Below are 20,510 nucleotides of genomic sequence, written 5' to 3'. Positions count from 1 at the left end.
TTCAGACACTCTGTTCATCACCACCCCCTTTTCTGAATCCTTGCAGTGACACTGCGCGCGGAGATGGCACCCTGGGGAATACGGGTGGGGGATGTGGTACACCTGGTTTCGCTTTATGCGGATGATGCGTTGTTCTACCTGACCTCCCCGCGGGAGTCGCTACCGATCCTGTTACGCCACTTGGAACGCTTTGGTGCAGCTTCTGGGCTGCGTCTTAATCCTGAGAAATCCCTGATCTTTCCCCTTGCGGGCTGCGGTGTAGACCCTCGTGTGGGTTTCCCGCCCCTGGGGCTGCGGTGGGAGATGGAGGCCTTCCGCTATTTGGGTATTCAAGTGGCTGTTTCTGATGAACAATTGCTGGCCCGAAACGCCGACAGTGTGCTTAGCTCCCTACAGCGATCTGTATCCTTTTGGAATACGGTTCCACTCTCTCTCATGGGACGATTGGCCGTCTCAAAGATGGTGATGCTACCTAGAATATTGTATATCCTACAGAATACCCTCTGTCCTCTTCCTCCTCGAATTTTCAACAAGCTTAATACGCTGCTTACCTCCCTGCTTTGGGCAGGCAGACGCAGCAGAGTCGCGCTGCGTACGATGGTCAGACGCTGGGAGGAGGGGGGCTTGGAGGCCCCGCACTTTGATCTCTACTATTACGCGGCCCAACTTATACCGGCTGCGCGCTGGTTCACGGGTGCGGAAAATTGGGCATTGCGACTTCTGGCTGGCAGCGCAGATGAGAAGGCGTTGCAATTGGCTCTGATGCGTGGCAGAGGAGCGGATGGCAACCTGCCGTATATCGTTCGGCATACTGCGGGGATCTGGCAGCGAGTGGTGGAAAGAGTGTTGAGACGGGCCCCTTTTCATAGGGAGCTGCCAATATGGATATTGGCGCCGGTCACACTAATGGAAGAGCACATGTCGTTTCGGGAATGGCGTGAGGGCGGCTGCGACACCTTGGCTGACTTGTATCCGGACGAGTCCTTTGTGACCCTGGAGAGAGCTGTCGAGGCCTTCAGTCTTACTGGGGGGCCAATACCTTCATTATGGTGGCCTGCGGGACATGGCAAGAGCGACGTGGCCACAGTTCCCTGAGGCGCCCCAGGTGTCCCATACTTTGAATATCCTGCTATCGTGCGGCGCGGGACGGCGATTGATAACGCTTTTTTATGCGGCACTGAGATGCGACTCGGCGCCACCGGTGTCTCCGTCCTGGGCGGCGTGGGAGGCAGATTTAGGGGTTGCCTTGGACCCGGGACAGCGGGGGCGGATAGGGACGCTCACCAAGAAGGTGTCGTGTAACGCGTGTTTCAAATTAATTCATTTTAATTTCATGCACCGCACTTACGTAACCCCAGTTGCTCTGCACCGCATTGCGGCGGATAAATCGGATGCCTGTCCTCGATGTGGTTCAGTAGGAGCCGGTTTTCTCCATTTAGCTTGGGAGTGCCCACTGGTCGGGGACTTCTGGAGGGTGGTAGTGGCCCACATCCGGAGGGTCACGGGACTGCGTCTTGACCTGACCCCGCTCCATTGCTTGTTGGCCCTGGTCCCCAAATCCAAGAGGAGGAATCTGTCATATAAGATGCTGCAGCTACTCTTAGTGCTGGCTAGACGGCGGGTGGCTATCACCTGGATGGGACAAAGGGCGCCGGACATGACATTATGGCTTCGAGATGTGGGGGAATGGACATTAGCCGAAGAAACGCACATGCAACACACGCGTAGAGATGAGCGGCTACAGGAGGACTTACTTGCATGGCGTATGATGTGTGCTGTGGGGTCGACTGACGGCGACTCCGATGCTACTAGTGCTGCATTGTTCTCGTCCGAGGACTCGGGCCTGAGGAAGGGGTGGAGGGTGATGGGGAGGGAGAGTAGGGGCTGGGGTGCTACCCTGATGGCTGCGCACATGTTACCTTATGTCAGTTTCTATACTTGCACTGTATCCCGTGGATCTGATTCTTGCATCTCCTGTTCTATCTGCAATTGTGGAAGCCATGCTGGAAGTGTAAACTGTGTACACCTGTATTTTCTATGAACTGATGCCAATTTTGGGGGGGGGGCACGTATTGTTTAATCTGCTGAAAAATAAAGTCTTTAAAAAAATAAAAAAAATGTCCTGAAAGTCACATCCTGTTTGACAAGTCTGCTGGGTTTACATATAATATTCAGGGCACACTTTGAAGGAGGGAATCAGAATGCAAAATTTTGGCGAGTATCCACTGTCTGGTTACTGAAAGCTCTGCTTTAATTTTACCAGACTTCTGCATCTGAGTTTATTGGGGTACAGGGACTCCACAATCTGGATTTTAGTGTTAGATGTAGGAGAAAATGAGGATTAACATGTGCACTCCCCTTGCGCATCTCCACTCCTCAGATCCCAAGTAGGGTCGAAGACTCCGGCCATCTTGAAAATGCCTCAAGTCGGTAGGATTAGCCCTTGGAACTTTTAACCCATGGTTAGGGCGTCCCCAGGGGTCATTACCACCCACCAGCTTGTGCCAGGAATACATTTTGCACCTCTTGGCACTTACTTCAGAGCACTCCTGGACCTGCTGTCTGAGACCTGAGCAGGGCCTAGAAGACTGAACATGCTCCTCCTCTTCTACTCATGACAAAGTGGACTCCAAGGATCATAAGGCAGATTTTTGGCTAAAGTTTAAGGGACACAACAAGTTACCAGAGGCCTTTTTCTGTAAATGCCCATTGGACCAGTGGCAACTGGACTGGACTCTGCTGTGGCCTCTACCTGACACCCTGTGAGTCTTTAAGTGCCTCCCCCGAGGTCCTGGGAGGGTTTAGAAATGTACTCCTGTGGTGATTTGGGACTTAAAAGACTAAAGTCAGAGGGTAACATTTTTGACCAGGACGAACCTGGTTAGTGTATCTGACCTGTGCTCCATTGCTGTCAGCCTAACATTGAGCCTAGGCCCTGTGCTACTGTGAGCATTGACTATCAGTGGCACTTTATTCTTCTTGGCTCTGTTTCTATTTAAGCATTTTAAAAATCATATCTTTGGTTCTCCAATTGTGTTTGTATCTTTTTGGTATCATTTTGTTTATTATATTTTACTCTATTTTTCTAATTTTTTTTGAATTTTTATTCTTTTGCACTTTGTCTTTATTACTGTTTAGTACTGTATAAATACTTTGCACATTGCCTCTAAATTAAGCCGGTCTGCTCTATGCTCGAGCTCAAAGTGATTGAGCTCAGGTTTATTTAATTAACAGTACACCCTGACAAGGATAGCGATTATTGAGGTGAGTACTGACTCCCCTCAAATAATAACCCATTTTCTTACAATTGTTTTCCAGCAATGTCATTAGTACACAATGAGACGCGTGCTATTGGTGTTCTTTAAAATGCCCATATGTGTGCCTACTCTTCCACCAAGATATTACAGAGCACTAAGCTTTGCTCTGTCAGGACCAACATCAATAAAATTATCTTGAAAGTGTGATACCTACTCTATAAAAATCAAAAGGTTTATGTCGGGATAAAGTACCAAGAGTTCATCTATCAACATAATGTTGCATACACTGTTTAACAAGCACAGTCATACTATCAGACAAAATAAGAGTAAGTAAATAGGTAAATGGATAGACAAATGAATCGAAAAACACCACTGACCAAGGATAGTGTTGAAAAGAAGACTTCCATTTGCTTCAGAGACCCTCGATCCTGCAAACATGGATTCCAACTGCTGATAAAGATTCATGAAATCATGATTTCTGCTAAGTTCACCCCTGGCTCGGGCTGCACCTTCAGAGTAAAAAAGAAACTTCATTTAGTAGAGAATTAACAATGGACTTGGTTTTGTGGTGAAAAAAACAGGCATATTTGTTTTGCATATTATTTTTGCATTATTTAACCATGCTTCTAATTCCAGCTTATGTACGTGACCAAACTGTAGCATTGTGACCAAACCGCAACTCTTCAAATTGAGAAAATGCATTAATGTCTCATAACTAAAGCAAATATTTCTGCAGAAAATCATTATGAATATTGCCCTCTCAGCAAAATGTATAGGTAATTTAACTACAGAGAGATCCCTCGGTTGGAGTTTGGAGAACAGAGAAAACATGAAAGACCATTATCAGATCTCGAAAATGTGACTCTGTAGTCTCTGAATGACTATTCAGGAAATATAAAAAGCTCATCGCTGTATCATGTAATCTTGACCTGGATATAGTCCCAAACCGGAACCCACAAATAACAGCATGTTTTTACAATCTACATTCACCCACTCTGCTCCGAACAATCACAACGCTCTTTGATGGAGTTAATGAAGGATCTGGCAGTTTCATCATACGTTAACCTCCTTTCACCTCTTTGCAGGTCTCACCCTCGAAGGAAATCATAACAAGGCATCAACTCCAAGGGTCAAAAGCTCATTTTTGATGAACTATATCTCAGGGTAGTTAAACTCCGATCTGCCGGTTCTTGGATCCACACAATGGCCATCTCTTTAAGTCTTTTGTCTTCCAGCTCAATCAGCACCACTCCTATATCTGATCTCTTGCCACTCAAGCTTCAAATGGCAAACTGTTGAACTCCAACAACTGAAAGCAGGTGTTTAGATACCTAACACTAGGATGACCATCCATAAAAAGTGCTTAACCTCTGTTCTTTCATTGTCCTCCTGAGTGAAGTTAAGCATACCCGGGTTCACAGTTCGTAGCCTCATTCTCCAACATTTCCAAGGTTGACTAAAGATGAGAATGCACAATCATGAAACCCTGCTAGCTCTGGGAGCATCCTCTAAATGTTCGATACAGCTCCACATGTGTCACCCTAAACTGTATGGCACTTAAATCCTGTTTGCGCACATTTCTTTAAGATCTTCAGATGCCTGTTCTAGGGATAATAACCTCTTTTCCTCAAGCGTCCCTGCAGGTCCAAGATGGTTGGAATAACCATTGTTTCCCCGCATGTAAAGGGACAGTATTCTGCTGTGCCTGCTCAGAAGCCTCAACGTGGGCTATTCTTGAGCAATTAAGTCTTGTGAAGAGAAAAACCCCCCTTACCTTTCTGTGGCCTTGTGTTATTTATTGCCTTCGAGAGGCTGGAGAGCTGATCTACAGGTGTACGCAGGACCCAAACACCTATGCTATGGACAAATCATCATTCATGCCACTTCTCTTCCATGGATAAGACTACTAAGAAATTCCCACCCCTACAACTATCCTCTGTGGACCCTATTTGCAAATGACCCAGGCATGAGCATGGCTTCGCACTCCCTCTCAAACAACCCCACAAACAATGAAGTAATATAGATGAGGAAATATATTCCCACTTTCAATGCAGGCCTAACCATCTTCACAAAACATTTTACGGCCATCCAACAACCACAAAATGTATGTAGATGAAACCCATTCCGCATGCCTCCTCAAGGCTCTAGTACATACCTCTACTGGGTACAGCTTGGTAGACGCTTTCTCTTGCAAATTTCACTAGGGACATGACACCAATAGAGCGCTTTCCCACCCAAGATGTGTTAATCTCACTCACTGGCTTCTAAAGACAGCTCTGAGGTGTGATCACTTGGCCCCTCTCAATTCTGCTGGACATCTGGAGTTTTTTTATCACTGCAGGTTGTTCTTTCCTGATGGTCTCTATATCTAGCTAGCGCAGTTGTTCTTTTTCAATATTAATCGCCAGTGCGGGTCCCCTACAGATTGCTCTTCCCCTTCACATTTGCTCGCATTCTACCCATGTCCAAAATCTTCTTCACTTTTAACTAGGATTTTACTATTGTTTTTCCATGCCATTGGAATAGCAATCAAAAGAGTGAGTGACCTCCATCTCTGTGGCATTTTTGGCTCTTAGAAATGCAGTCATAAAACAGAATGACATTCACCTATGTAGTTTCAATTAAGTGAAGTGTCGAAAAAATAAATACCATGCTTTGGGTGCATGAGGCAGTTTGTGGCTGTGCGGGCTCTGAAATGGAGGTGTCCTTCTGATCTCCAAAGCATTTCTGGACTTGAAACGTGAAACCACTATAAGAGGGACAGTATCAGGACTGGTATAAAATACTCGGCTGGCAAAATAGTTTTTCCAACTAGGGGGTCCTAAGACAGTTGAACAGCCACAAACGGGAGCCCCGATGTGCAGGACTTGACCAAGTGGAAAAATTGTTTATGGAAGCAATATCCAAGTTACAGCATAAACTAGAAGTACTAGACCAGAAGATGGTGGCTAATGAAGAAATGCTACCTAGAAATTAGGTTTATGCTTGGTAGAGTATGTTCAAACACACCATAAATTATCCTTTGCTCACTTTCAGGTAGCTTGGCACAGAGCAGTCTGGCTTAACTTAAGAGGCAATGTTTAAAGTATTTGTGCAACACTTCAAACAGTATCACAGCGAAAACACCACAAAGACTCCACACGAGGTTAGCAAAATAGACAATACGTTTATAAATAAAACAAAACCAAAATGACAAAAATCCAACAAGCAGAAGTCCAGATATTAATTTTTAATGGATAAAGGTAAAATAACACTTAGAAACAATAAGCTCTTAACTGTGATAGCTGGTCACGCTGGACCAGGGTAAAGTCAAAAGTTCAGGTCGACCGTGATGGAGCACGGGCCGGATACAGAGAACGACTTGGGGCTGCTGAACCAAAGTACCTTGATCCAGAATGTGTGGTCGTCAACAAAGCTGAAGCGATGCATTGGTGTCGAGCCAAGCAGTGGAGGAGATGCGTTGATTTTCTCCACGCAACTTATGCGATACGGCGATTCCGAGGGCGATGTACTGGTTTCAAAGGCGATGCGCTACGTCAACTCCTCATATTGAGGATGGGCTGGTTCCGACTCATACAAAGGCAAAGGAAAAGATGCACTAGTTCTGATGAGGATGCATGGGTTGAGGATGTAAGGGTTCTGGTTGAGGATGGAAGGGTTTTAGTTGAGGATGTGTGGGTTATAGTTGAAGCAGAACTTTATATACACTTCCAAGTGCCCAGGACTGGGTTGGCACCACTTGGCAGGGCAAGACTTGCATCAAGCAAAGTCCAGGTGCTGGTACGGGATGAATCGGAGTCTTTGAACTGGAGGCAAGTCAGCAAACCCTTGGAGTCATTCTGGGTTCAAGTGATGCGGGTCCAGTCCTTCTCATCCAGTCAGGAGAACAACAGGCAGCAAGGCAGCTCAGCAAAGCAAGAGTCCAGTAAAGCAACAGAGTGACAGCCCTTTTAACAGCACAGCAGTTCATACTGGCAGAAGCTTCACAGGTTCAGAAGAGTACTGAAGTCATGGTGTCTGAGGTCCAGTCCTTATACTCAATTGTGTGTTTCAAGTGGGGGAGACTTCAAAGAAAGCTTTGAAGTGCACAGAAGTCCGCCCTTCCTGCCCTGGCTCCAGCGTCACTATAGGGAGGTATGCAGCCTTTTGTGTATGGACAGGATAAAACCTATTCAAATGTAAAATCTAACTTTACCATAAGTTGTGATTTTAAATTGTGAGTCCAGTGACACCAAACTTGAAAAGTTTATCTCTTCACAATTGGAAATTATACTTAAAAGATGTAATAAGGCAATCCCAAAGTTACCCAATGGAAGAGATAGGCCTTGCAGTAGTGAAAAACGAAACTAGGAGTTTTTCACTACCAATACATGTAAAGTTAAAAGTACATTACATCCTGCCCTGTGGGTCATACGGGGCAGGATGCCCTGTATGACCCACAAACAAGTCCCCCCTAAGGCAGGGGTGACTTGTATGTATAAAAATGGATGGTTTAGGCCTGGCCAGAGGCTTATCTTGTCAGTTCGATGTGGCAGTGTAAAACTGCACATACAGGTTCTGCATTGGCTGGCCTGAGCCATGGTTAGCGGGGTACTTAAGTGGGTGGCACAATTAGTTATTTACAACCCCATGGCACATGTAGTGCACTTTACTAGGGACTTATAAGTAAATTAAATATGCCAATAAGGGTTAAGACAATGTTACTATGTTTAAAGGAGAAAGCACAGGCACTTTAGCACTGGTCACCAGTGGCAAAGTGTACAGAGTCCTAAAACCAACAAAGACGAGGTGAGAAAAATGGAGGGAGGCATGCAAAATGTTTCAGGCTAAATGTTTCAGGCTAAGGCTAAATGGTCTAACACTACCAAAATGGAATAGCATTTGAAAGAGAATTAGGTAAAGAACAGTCCACAAGACTACATTTTACACAGTCAACTCGAGGACCAGGTGGAATGCTTAATTAAGGTTTTAAGTTAGTCCTCACAAGATGAGTGGATGTGTCCAGGAATGGCTTTGGAGGCATTTTTTACCAGAAGGTGAGACCTGAAGTGCCAGAAATGAGGATGTTGTTGAGCAGAGCCACCAGTTTGCAGACAAGGAGTGTAAAGACAGAAGCAGGATCAGTACAGTTGTAGTGATTTTGGATGCTGACACACTGAGGAACCAATTTTGAGGGTGACAGAGTTTAAAAAGGCTATTCATTGCATATTGTTGTTCCCAGATCTGAGCAATGTAAGTGACAACAGGAGGCAGAAAATGCATGATATATATAGGGAAGAGGAAATTATGCCACAATCAATTTCCTAATGAGGCTAAGGTTCATTAAGGAGGGTACAATATTTGTTTTGTACCAAATGGAGGTTGCGGAGACATATGTGAATCTCTGTTTGACAGCCTGGCTTCTTAGTATGGATAGGTCTGGAGAAAAAATGCTTCGAGAGATGGAGAGGCAGCAGGACATTATTTGCAACAGGGGGAGTGCAAGAGCTGGGTACCCAGTTTGAGCTACTAGTGAACCTCCTGTGCCCTACTCTTTAGGTGAGGTGGTGTTCTCACATCTAGGAATGGCTCTTGCTTCACTTTCACATTCTACCCTGTGTTATATAGTGGGCAGTCACCCCATAAAAATGAACTTCTACTTCTACTAGAAACAAGGAAGTTCCTCTTATCTGTCACAATCACTGAAGGGCAACTAACAAGGATGGGTGAGACCACTGGGAAACCCTCAATCCTTTAGATTTCCAGGTCCCTATCTTTCAGTATTAAGATTCTTGGTGGCATTACCCACCTTCCTTCTCTTAAACCTCTTCATCTTTTATGTTATTCCTTCTTTAAGGGGAGCCAGGTCCCACAGGTGTGCATGTGTCTGATTCTTCATGCATAGTGGAGGAGTCCATAATGAGAGGGAGCTGCCATGAGACCATTATTCCAAAGTGCTTCCATGGGGACAGGTTATAGGAGTACAGATGGAAGATGTAGTTACCTTTGTTGGAATCAAGATGATATTTGTTTGCCAACCTTCTTGCTTCAAATTTTGATGGTATCATGTATGTTAGAGGTGTAATGATTGCTATACAGCTATTCTCTTGCCTTATTTTAACTGCATTGGGTTTGTTTCTGAATACAACTGAATAAAGATCAAGGTTTTAAATAGAAACCGCATGATATTCGAGTAATTACACATTTTCTTCTCTTTGACTTACTGCTAACTTTATGCTCTACTTCAGCTGGAAATGATGTAAACATCTTAGAACTGGAAGTCTTGTGGCAAGTTTAGTGAGATCTGACTGGCACTACTTTGTGCGTTTGTTCTGAGACATCGGCTTCAAATTCCTCATGCTGAAGAGGTGACTGAAAGAGCACTTGTAGACAAGCTGCAATAGCTTAATCTTCCAACCCTATGAAACACTACCTTTTTCATGCATTATTTCTTCTTGAGCGATTCTGAAAGTCTCCAAACTTTGCCCATGTAATAGCATTCTGTTTTTCCAGGGACAATACACTGATGCAGAAAGGGGCTCCTCCTTTGCCTTCTTTCAGTTTCTTGGAGGGATCTCTTTTTTGCTTGGCTCAACCTGGATACCATATTTATTTTACACAGGACTTCCCCTGTACTCCTTACTTTCATAGTTTATAAAGTCTGACCAAGGATGCCTTCCACAGTACTCCCATAGGACCACATAACCTTCAGGTTCTTGATGATCCATCGACAAAAGTTGCTGAAACACATCTCATTCCAAATATTAAACAATCATAATGGGCCCTTTCACATTCAATCTGCACACTCGAGCTGTGGGAATATGGTTGACAAGCTCCACCAAATGAATACTCCAGAAATCCTCAAACAGAAGTCGCCAGGTGAAAGCCCAGAGGGCCCCCCACAAGGGGAGCTCTCGTCCTCGATAGACTGAGTCACACTAGTTCCCAATCAATGATCTGATCTGCAAGACTCTTACTGGTAGGCTATAATGGACCTTGAGTATACTTGTTTGACCAGGGCTGGGTCTCAGCATGATTTTCGACACTGCCTAATAGCAATGGACTCCTGTGCCAAATGAGGTCAACCACCCCGGAAGAATGTGCCCCAAATCCCCTTAATATCTGCAGCCATTTCTGGCACAGGGCCCACCAGGTTCAACTACCTCCTGTCTGTACAGATCTGGTTGTTGAGGCACTATGCACACTATGCAGGGCACTACGAGTGCAGTCCTACAGGGCCCTTTCAGCAAAGTCAGAATAGGTCCCATGTGAATGTTCCTCAGATTTGTGGTTTGTGTCATGCCCTTCTACCACAACCACTAAAGCACCCACTTACAGTCAGCACTAAGCAGTCACCAGAGAAGTTGTGAATTGTTCCACTTGCTGTTTAAGGGTCAGGATCATCACTTTCAAGCCCTCCTAAGAGCCCCTCTGCGAGCATGCTCTTACCATTCAAGAGGTTTGGAGGTCACGGAAATTCTCCTTGCTCAGCCCTGCTCTACATACCCAGTGCTTTCACTGATGAGGTCTAGTCACCCAATGCATCCACAACATTCATCTAGTGGTCACTTTCGGACTCTTGACCTCAGAGCCTGCTCTCAGAATTCCGACCAAGCTAACCGCTGCATGGGAGCCAAGGGCTGCCCCTCCCTTGCTTGTCCCTGTAATCCTATAGCAGCCCAGGCCTGTTCTCACAGACTGCTCTCTACTACTTCTGCTATTTACTGATGAAGGGATAAACCCAGAAACACAATTCTAGAGATAACAGCACTACCCGCACCAACTTTGGTGAAAAACTACAGCAACTTTGAAGTAAGCGTACTGCATTTACCAGAATGCAATGGGGTGAACTGTGCTGGGATGAGAGGCAGCTTGCTCCCTCCCCCGTGATTTAAGCTTACCGAAGACAAAGATGTATTCAATTTGAGAGGTAATGTAGGCGGTGTTCCAAACTGAGTTGTGCAATGTGTGCTTTAAACGGACAGTTGTAAAATTGTTTGCACTAGGTGCAATGACCATACTATTAAGATGTAAATTTTGAAAACATTTTTTTGATTTTAAGCTTAATTTACGTCCACATTTTGTGGCCGCCTATCTTATACTCTGTGTAATACAAATTTAAAATAATGACTTACACATTTACAGAGCTTTCTGTGATGGGCAGGGACCTCCAAGCACAAAAAATATGCAAGTCACTATTCCCTGCTGAACCAAACAGAATTCAGTTCAATGGGCTTCTGGTTGTACACACATTCATCTGCAGTAATCATATTGGCCAATAAAGGTTTCATAATATAAAATAGTGTATTTCCCACTGATTTTTTTAAACTTTCATTTACTTTTCATTCAAGGTGTGCATTCTTTTATATGCAGTTACCCGATGGTGAAAGATCAAAAAATAGTCAGAGAAAATATTTTTCTTTTTAGCTACGCCTTTGATTCCACCTCCATGCTCACTTACCACATCCCCATTGCACTCAAGCTTACAGTTTCCATACTTTTTAATGCCCTTCGACCACTAACAAAGTCAGTGACGCTAGCATATGTTGTCCCTCACCCTCACTATACCTTTTTTTCTTTTACACATTGTGTGGAATTAACCTGTGATCTGTACTTACTTAACATAGTGCACTATTCATCTGATAAAAATGTACCAAAAAAATCACTGTGCTAAAGGGGATTGAGAAAAAGAAAGGAATCGACTCAGCTGCTTAATTGCACTGTGTGTGACCAGGAAACCTGAGTTTAAATCTCGGCTCACCCGCATGACTAAATTGTGCGATTTAAGTCAAGTGAAATTACTTCATGTGTCTAGTTTACATGATAGTAACATTTAAGAACAGATTCAGTTCAAGACTGCTCCCGTGTAAAAACATTACTTATATATGCTTCAATAGCCTGTAATGTTCCTTCATGCATAAAAATAATATTGGCCATGACAAAAGCGAAACATGACCATGTGTACGCTTTGTTCACTCATGGCCTTGTCTGGAAGGAAGGTTAATAAATGTTTTAAAGTTCATGTTTAGAAATTTCCAATTCAAATAAACGTTCATGCAATTTTGTGATCTATTATACCAAACTGAAACACTTCCATGTGTTGAAGAAACCAGTTTTAAATTTTAAAGTCTTTATCATGTTCTTATATTTTATTGGTTGTGTTATTTGTAACACAAATATTTGTAAGGTTCTGCATGCTCGTTTGCACTTAGGGATGAGCCAGACCACTGGTTCAGGCTTGGCTCGACTGTAGAGCCATTTTAAGGCATGGACAGAGTGGTCAATTGAACATTTCAAGGGGCCGTCCCCTACCCACCCTCCACAAGCACTACCAATGGACCTTCGCACCGGCGGAGTTTGCCAGGGTGGCAGGGTGCTGTTTATTCAACTACTTGACAGTGCCTCTTCTGTTTCTAGCCTCTCTGCTGAGATTACTCTCCAGGTACGCAATACTTTCCAGCACTCACAAAGGGTCGATCTGATTTTAGAAATTCTCCCGCCTTGTTCTTCTCTTTCCTATGTATCCGGGTCTTAGCAATGACCCTTTAAATCAGTTGCTGCGGATCTCCCATCTGATCTTGACTTAATCCTGCACCTTAATTCTCTGTCTGGTGGTCGGGCTCCCAATTCCAAAAGTAAATGTAGAGTCCCAGACACACAGTCTAATGCAAAAGGTGGCCTTCTTGGTGCTTTTAGACTACAGACAAGTTGTGGGTACCACACATTCTGACAATTGGTGTGAGACTGTCACCCACACCATCTGCTCTGCCTCATTATTTTTTTAGGTTTTTTTGTCTAGTGGAGGCTCAGGTGAGCTAGATGTGTTTGTTCAACTTGCCTACACTAGCAGAAGGTGTCAAAGTCAATTACCTTAATGTGTCCCAAACAGTGTGCAATGCGTATTGAAATGTTTAAAAACATAATCAAAATGTTTCTGTTGCTTTCTTTCCAAGAAAGATTGGGTATATTTGGGTCGGAGTGATGGCCTTAACGCCATGCACAACAGCATCAGTTTACTATTGAGCATGAACATAATGTGCCATCTGAATGTAGCATACCTAGAAGCAATCTCATACACAGCCCAGTGAATAAGTACAGCAATATAAAATATAGTAAATAAATGCACTGATAAACTAGTGGGGTACGGCCGCTCCTCCTTTTATCCTGAATTTTGACCCCTTTGTCCTGAATTTTGACTTTTTGTACTGAATTTTTTATAGTTACATCCTGAATTTGCCTTAATGCCTGGTGGCCGCCCTAACACTAACCTATCACTGATGGCAAACATTGGATCCCTGAAAGCTAGAAGTACTTTGTGTTTATCATTATCATATAAACGGTAAACAAAACAGTAACGAGGAAGGAGTCTTGGCTTTTTCCCAGGATTGGATTACACAGTAATCACAACAGGGGAGAGGTTGTGGCATAACTACCAGAGCTGCTGACTTTGGCACTAGTCTCCACGGCGGCTCAAAATCCTGTAATTCTGTACTAAATACTTAATCTACCTGTGCCTACAAAAATGTATGTGTCCTTGTATAATGTCACTGGTGGTCAGGTAAAGCCCTCCAATGCCTTTGGGTCGAGTTCGCGCTATATAAAACTGAAACAACAACAAAATCACCTTCGAAATTACTTGCATTTTATGTAGCCCGGCCTGACTAAGCCTCTCGGACCACGTGGCCGCCCTTGGCTCCCCTCCCGAGAAATAGCGCCAAAATGTGCCTTTGTGACTGAAAGGGGAAGGCCGGAACAGACATGCGTAGAAGCAGGGCCCTCCCTACTCACTCTTCATTCTGGTCACCGCGAAGCGAGTCTTTAATTGTAATTCGATCTGTTCGTGAAGCACTTCAATTCTCCCAGAGGGCTCATCGAATTAACGTCATACTAATTCGGTTACAGATGTGCGTTTGATGTAAGACGTCCACAAGACTTGGCAGAGGGCCCTGTAATATGTAAGAACGGTTCTCAGCAGTGCTACTGTTTTATATTTTTAAATAAAGGAAGATTTAACGGGGTGGCATTGTGTGACTAGAGGGCTCCTCTGTGAGCTACTGGAGGGTCAATGCGTACTGGCATTCAAAGTTGCAATGGTGATCAAATCAAGCCGTGCACCTGTAGAAAAGGTGAACCGGGGAGATTGCTCACCAGCATCACACCGCAATGAGGCACATTTCTCGGGCGTCGACTAGAACCAGGAAAAGTTTAACATGGACGACATCAGTTATCGGGAGCCCGAGTCCAAACACTCTCAGGATCTCACGGAAATTAACGATAACAGCTGTATGTAACTGACGTAGGTTAGAGATCGCATAACCCTGGAAATAATCGTAATAAAAAAAAGCTTTTAGCATCATTTTGAATATTAATAGTAACTAAACTTCTGTCACAGCTGGAGAGGGTGATTGAAGAACGCCACTACTGGTTGTGTACCTTTTAAACATTCAGATAGCGTTCACAATACTGAACGATTAGGAAAACAAAATGCAGAGTGCAAACCGGTGAGCGTGATCTAATTCTCTTCAACAGCAAAAGTAGTATTAGAATGTTGCTTTTAATGTTTTGTAAAAACAAAAAACACAGAAAAAGGGGAAAAACATTGCCTAGCGAGGATTGCATGCTGTGTTTCTTCACACATATATATAGGCTGTTTCTCTTGAAGGACAGCCGCTTCCTTCATTAAGGGTCTCTTCTTTTCAAGACAAAGTTACTGCAAGCCTTAGCCATCAAAATCACAATAGAAAGTGGCATGGGGGACTCGAGGCACTGTATCTGCCTCTTACATTGTGGCAGAGTGCCATAAGCTAATCACGACAACAATACTGGGGGGTCTAAGGGATGTTTTACAGACCTGCAGGGTGAATATCCCCTATTCATATATATACTCAAAACAGAACACCCTGGGTCTACACAGACAGAGTGAGAGAGAAGTGAGTCAGCCAAATGAAGCAAAAGACTAGGGTACCAGTTTGTTGGAGTGGGAGCAAGATATCCTTATACCAAGACCCATCAATCACCCAAAGTGATGTCTCATCATCTGGGTTTAGGTACCATCCTATCAAGGAAAACCGATCTATATGTTTGATCGGAAAAACCTTGACTCGTAGGAAGGCTACAGGATGACTGGTTAACCCACAAAGAGCTTGCTCACATCCATAGACTCACTTGAAAAGGTGAGAGGATCAAAAGAGTGTGAGTAAAGTGCAGCACTAAATAAAAGTGGAAAAAAGTGGTGTTCTAAAAATGACTAAGGAGTACTTATCGCAACTTTATTCATCAAGTCCCCTTGCCATTGTTAAAAAGCAGGATGTTGACGCTCAAGATATTCAAGACGTCAGACAAAGTGAAAGGTCGACATGTTTCTGCCCTCGCGAAGATCTAACTGTATCGGGGCATTCTTCAGGACCAGGCTATAAACAAATACAGCTGCTGCTACAAAAGTGTAAATTATAATAGTGCAAAATTATATTATACAGTACATATACTCCACCGGTAATGTCCAACTTGAGTAGTTTTACTGGTACATTAACCGAAACCTGTAAAAAACAAGCATCATGTATATATCAAAAGAATTACTCCTCAACTGAACTCACTCTCAAACACACTGTACTAGCGTGAAGGAACGCTTATGCATTTCTTATGTTATGTGGTGATACTCATAGTTGGTTTATCACTTACCCATAACAATTGGGTGTAGCCCTCACCTCTACCTGGCTCATTACTCAGGGAAGGGGGCCCCGCTCTAAAATAAGGACAAAAACACACAGTCAGTGATATGCCTGCATCACTACTATGAACGTCTTAAGTTTACTAAACTCTCTCATGACTAGGACCAATGATCAGTACAGCCCCGCCGATCAAATCCTCGAGGGGTACCTATCATTAAAAAGAATTGAATCTCTGCTTAACAAGAGGATGGTGTCCTCTCCATAGTGAAAACCATTTCAAATACATTACACATCTTAGTGTTCCATAGCTCCTCATTGGGGTATCCTGATGTCAAGTATAGATAAGTTAGCGGTATCTCAAAGCAGATATCAAGGAAGATATTAATGCAATCACTGTTAAGCATTCTGTTCCCTGATACTACTTTCAGCGCTTACCTTCCTCATCTATGAATTCCTTGCCTTTGGGACTCACCTATCCGTCGGTACCCCGGGCCGTCAGGAGTAATGTCCGGAGGTACCGACGCTCATGCTTAGAGTGGTTTTTATGTCAAATGGCGGGCTCGTCGGTAACGCGGGGTCCTGTTAATGCAGGGCGTCCGCGGCTCAGCCTGCTCTCGTGCAAAAATCAACGCGCATGCGCGTGATTACACAGACTACTCTAAAAACACTCAACCTTCACCGCGCATGTGCGGTGCATAATACACTACGACTGACTCATTCGACCTACACTGCGCATGCGCGGTGCAGAGTACACTACGACGGAAGCGCTCAATCAGTAGACTGATAGTCCAGCAAGGGTTAGACACTTATTATTATTTTTCCGGCACCTGTGTCCTGAGATACCGATAATTAATCGAACATGGGTATTCGATCAATAAATTTACACTACCAGCACCACTCTAGCTTTAGAAATAATAGATATAAATAGCTAAGTCTTGGGCATGTTTGCAGTGACTGAGTGGGATTCTTTCCCTGCTTGACCTTTACGAATAGATGAGGCCGAGAATAGCCATTTGTCACTTAGAGTATGTAATAAGGAGAGCACTAGCTGAGATTGGAACATGCCCAGTGAAAGAAATGCCAGTTTCTCCCATTGAGCGCTTCCGTCGTAGTGTACTCTGCACCGCGCATGCGCAGTGTAGGTCGAATGAGTCCGTCGTAGTGTATTATGCACCGCACATGCGCGGTGAAGGTTGAGTGTTTTTAGAGTAGTCTGTGTAATCACGCGCATGCGCGTTGATTTTTGCACGAGAGCAGGCTGAGCCGCGGACGCCCTGCATTAACAGGACCCCGCGTTACCGACGAGCCCGCCATTTGACACAAAAACCACTCTAAGAATGAGCGTCGGTACCTCCGGACATTACTCCTGACGGCCCGGGGTACCGACGGATAGGTGAGTCCCAAAGGCAAGGAATTCATAGATGAGGAAGGTAAGCGCTGAAAGTAGTATCAGGGAACAGAATGCTTAACAGTGATTGCATTAATATCTTCCTTGATATCTGCTTTGAGATACCGCTAACTTATCTATACTTGACATCAGGATACCCCAATGAGGAGCTATGGAACACTAAGATGTGTAATGTATTTGAAATGGTTTTCACTATGGAGAGGACACCATCCTCTTGTTAAGCAGAGATTCAATTCTTTTTAATGATAGGTACCCCTCGAGGATTTGATCGGCGGGGCTGTACTGATCATTGGTCCTAGTCATGAGAGAGTTTAGTAAACTTAAGACGTTCATAGTAGTGATGCAGGCATATCACTGACTGTGTGTTTTTGTCCTTATTTTAGAGCGGGCCCCCTTCCCTGAGTAATGAGCCAGGTAGAGGTGAGGGCTACACCCAATTGTTATGGGTAAGTGATAAACCAACTATGAGTATCACCACATAACATAAGAAATGCATAAGCGTTCCTTCACGCTAGTACAGTGTGTTTGAGAGTGAGTTCAGTTGAGGAGTAATTCTTTTGATATATACATGATGCTTGTTTTTTACAGGTTTCGGTTAATGTACCAGTAAAACTACTCAAGTTGGACATTACCGGTGGAGTATATGTACTGTATAATATAATTTTGCACTATTATAATTTACACTTTTGTAGCAGCAGCTGTATTTGTTTATAGCCTGGTCCTGAAGAATGCCCCGATACAGTTAGATCTTCGCGAGGGCAGAAACATGTCGACCTTTCACTTTGTCTGACGTCTTGAATATCTTGAGCGTCAACATCCTGCTTTTTAACAATGGCAAGGGGACTTGATGAATAAAGTTGCGATAAGTACTCCTTAGTCATTTTTAGAACACCACTTTTTTCCACTTTTATTTAGCGCTGCACTTTACTCACACTCTTTTGATCCTCTCACCTTTTCAAGTGAGTCTATGGATGTGAGCAAGCTCTTTGTGGGTTAACCAGTCATCCTGTAGCCTTCCTACGAGTCAAGGTTTTTCCGATCAAACATATAGATCGGTTTTCCTTGATAGGATGGTACCTAAACCCAGATGATGAGACATCACTTTGGGTGATTGATGGGTCTTGGTATAAGGATATCTTGCTCCCACTCCAACAAACTGGTACCCTAGTCTTTTGCTTCATTTGGCTGACTCACTTCTCTCTCACTCTGTCTGTGTAGACCCAGGGTGTTCTGTTTTGAGTAGAGTGCCATAAGCAACAGCTCGCTCGTCAGTGGTCATAAACCTAGCTAATCTACACCATAAAAACAGTTTAATTCAATTAGCTGCCACCTCATTGGGTGATGAAAAATACGAGTTTTTTTTCAAAGTTATATTCTGCCATTCAATTGGATAGGCAGGACACTACTGCAAATGAGGTTGGATGGAAGAGGTCTATTACTTTAACTATCATCAGACCTGGACTATGCTCAATAGTATATAGTGCTGTATGACCAACTCCATCCTATAGCTCTTTACTGTCAAAATAAAGAATACGTTACTTAGCTACAGTAAATATCCTCTGGTGGAAACTATCTACCTGAAGATTTCTCACCTCTGGAATCCCCTCCAGACTGGATCTGCAAAAGTTGAAATAGCTCTCGTGCCACAATTGGCAGCAACACAACTCCCACTTGACCCAGGGCTCTTCTCCGGATAAGACGCCACACAGCCATATATGGCACAAACCTGGTGCGCGGACGTTGGATCCTTTTTTTCTGCACCATTTCAACATGGATCTGAAGTTATTTACTATGGAACAATTCTTTCAAAATGTGTTACTTTGCAGTGTGATGCTAGTACGTTTCCCAAGAAGACTCTAGGGCTTAAATGGTGTAAATAACAAGCAGATGTTTATTTAAAACCCCACGATGTCCATCTGAAGATTGGAGCCCAAAAACAACGCAGGGTTGTGGGAGAAGTGCGCCATGCATACCTTGTGTTTGCCAAACCATCAAGCGAAGCTCTTCATGACATGGGTGAAGTGTTGCTTTGCAAGGTGTACTTGTTCTGGGCAATAAGTACAGGCAGAAGCGGATAGTACAAAAATGACAAGTCTTTATTGTAGTAAAAGAGCCCAGGAGCTGCCATCCCTTTCTCCACAGGTTCTCAAATCCAACAGAAGAAGTTGGAGCTGGCAACCATGGAGAAGGAACTCAGAAAGAATGCACCAAGATTAAAAGCACATCCAGAACTGTCTTCTCTACAACATCTCTCCCCTTTACAAAACAGACTTTACAATAAGAGGTTGACATCAAGTCATGCAATAATCCTTGAATCGAACAGGTAAGAATGCCTTGCGTGTGGTTCTAGATTCACGGGTTAACGCATCACATTTGTTGGTAATGGGAATACCAGAATCATGTGACACTCCTGTACAATCGTTTGTATCAGTAAACTCCCTTTGACACGACCCACCCTGATAATTTTCCAATACCTCATCAGAAGACAAACTACCAGAAACATTCTCCTGCAACAGACTATCAAGACTAGAATGATCATCAGATCATAATTCAGAAACATTGTTAAACCAAGTATAATCAGTATTGTGGCCTAAGCCATGCTTCTTTCGATACTTGCTTACAGTGTTAGCTTGTTCCTGAGTAAGTTTCACTACTGCTCTCTTGCTCCACCGCCCTCTTCCATCAATTTGAAGAGAACCATAAGCAACTTTTTTATCCTAAGAGGAACACAACATTTAGTTTCTCCCTTCTTCACCTTATGGGGAGTTTTAATAATCACAACCCCCCCCACACAAAAATCAACACGTTTAAAACCATGCTTGCCATCATAGTACTGTCTTTGGCTATTTTGTACATGTGAATCTTTTGACTTGACTAGGTCATTCACCTCACACGAACAGGTTTTCTCGTCGTTCATCAGGACAATTATTACTTTTAGGAGACCTTCCTTTTAAAAGGCAGAAAGGTGCTACTCCAGTAGTGCTGCGTGATGTAATGGAATATGTCAAAACATTTTCTCTCAAGAAATCTTCTACAGGTATTTTGTTTGCTATTGCCATCTGTACACCTTCTTTGAGAGAACGATTCACCCTCTCACCCAAACCATTGGATGTAGGTGAATAAAGAGCAAATTGAAGGTGTTTAACATGATGTTTAGAAAGGAAAATTGTCATTTATGTAGAGGCCAAAATGAGCTGC

At 43.7% G+C, this 20,510-nt stretch overlaps 1 protein-coding gene across 2 annotated transcripts in view; it reads right to left on the bottom strand.

Moving 5' to 3' along the window:
• Nucleotides 1–20,510, bottom strand: part of FANCM (FA complementation group M) — an 837,191-nt gene that overhangs the window by 463,724 nt on the left and 352,957 nt on the right. For both annotated transcript variants that reach the window (XM_078659682.1, XM_078659683.1), the window contains exon 7: nt 3,635–3,766. In XM_078659682.1, the coding sequence (XP_078515808.1) occupies nt 3,635–3,766 (132 nt within the window). The remainder of the gene's footprint in view (nt 1–3,634; nt 3,767–20,510) is intronic.

The sequence above is a fragment of the Lissotriton helveticus genome, chromosome 9 (genome assembly GCF_964261635.1).
Source record: "Lissotriton helveticus chromosome 9, aLisHel1.1, whole genome shotgun sequence".
Lineage (NCBI taxonomy): Eukaryota > Metazoa > Chordata > Amphibia > Caudata > Salamandridae > Lissotriton > Lissotriton helveticus.
Note: the sequence above shows the minus strand (reverse complement) of the source record. Positions and strands in the feature narration are given on the sequence as shown.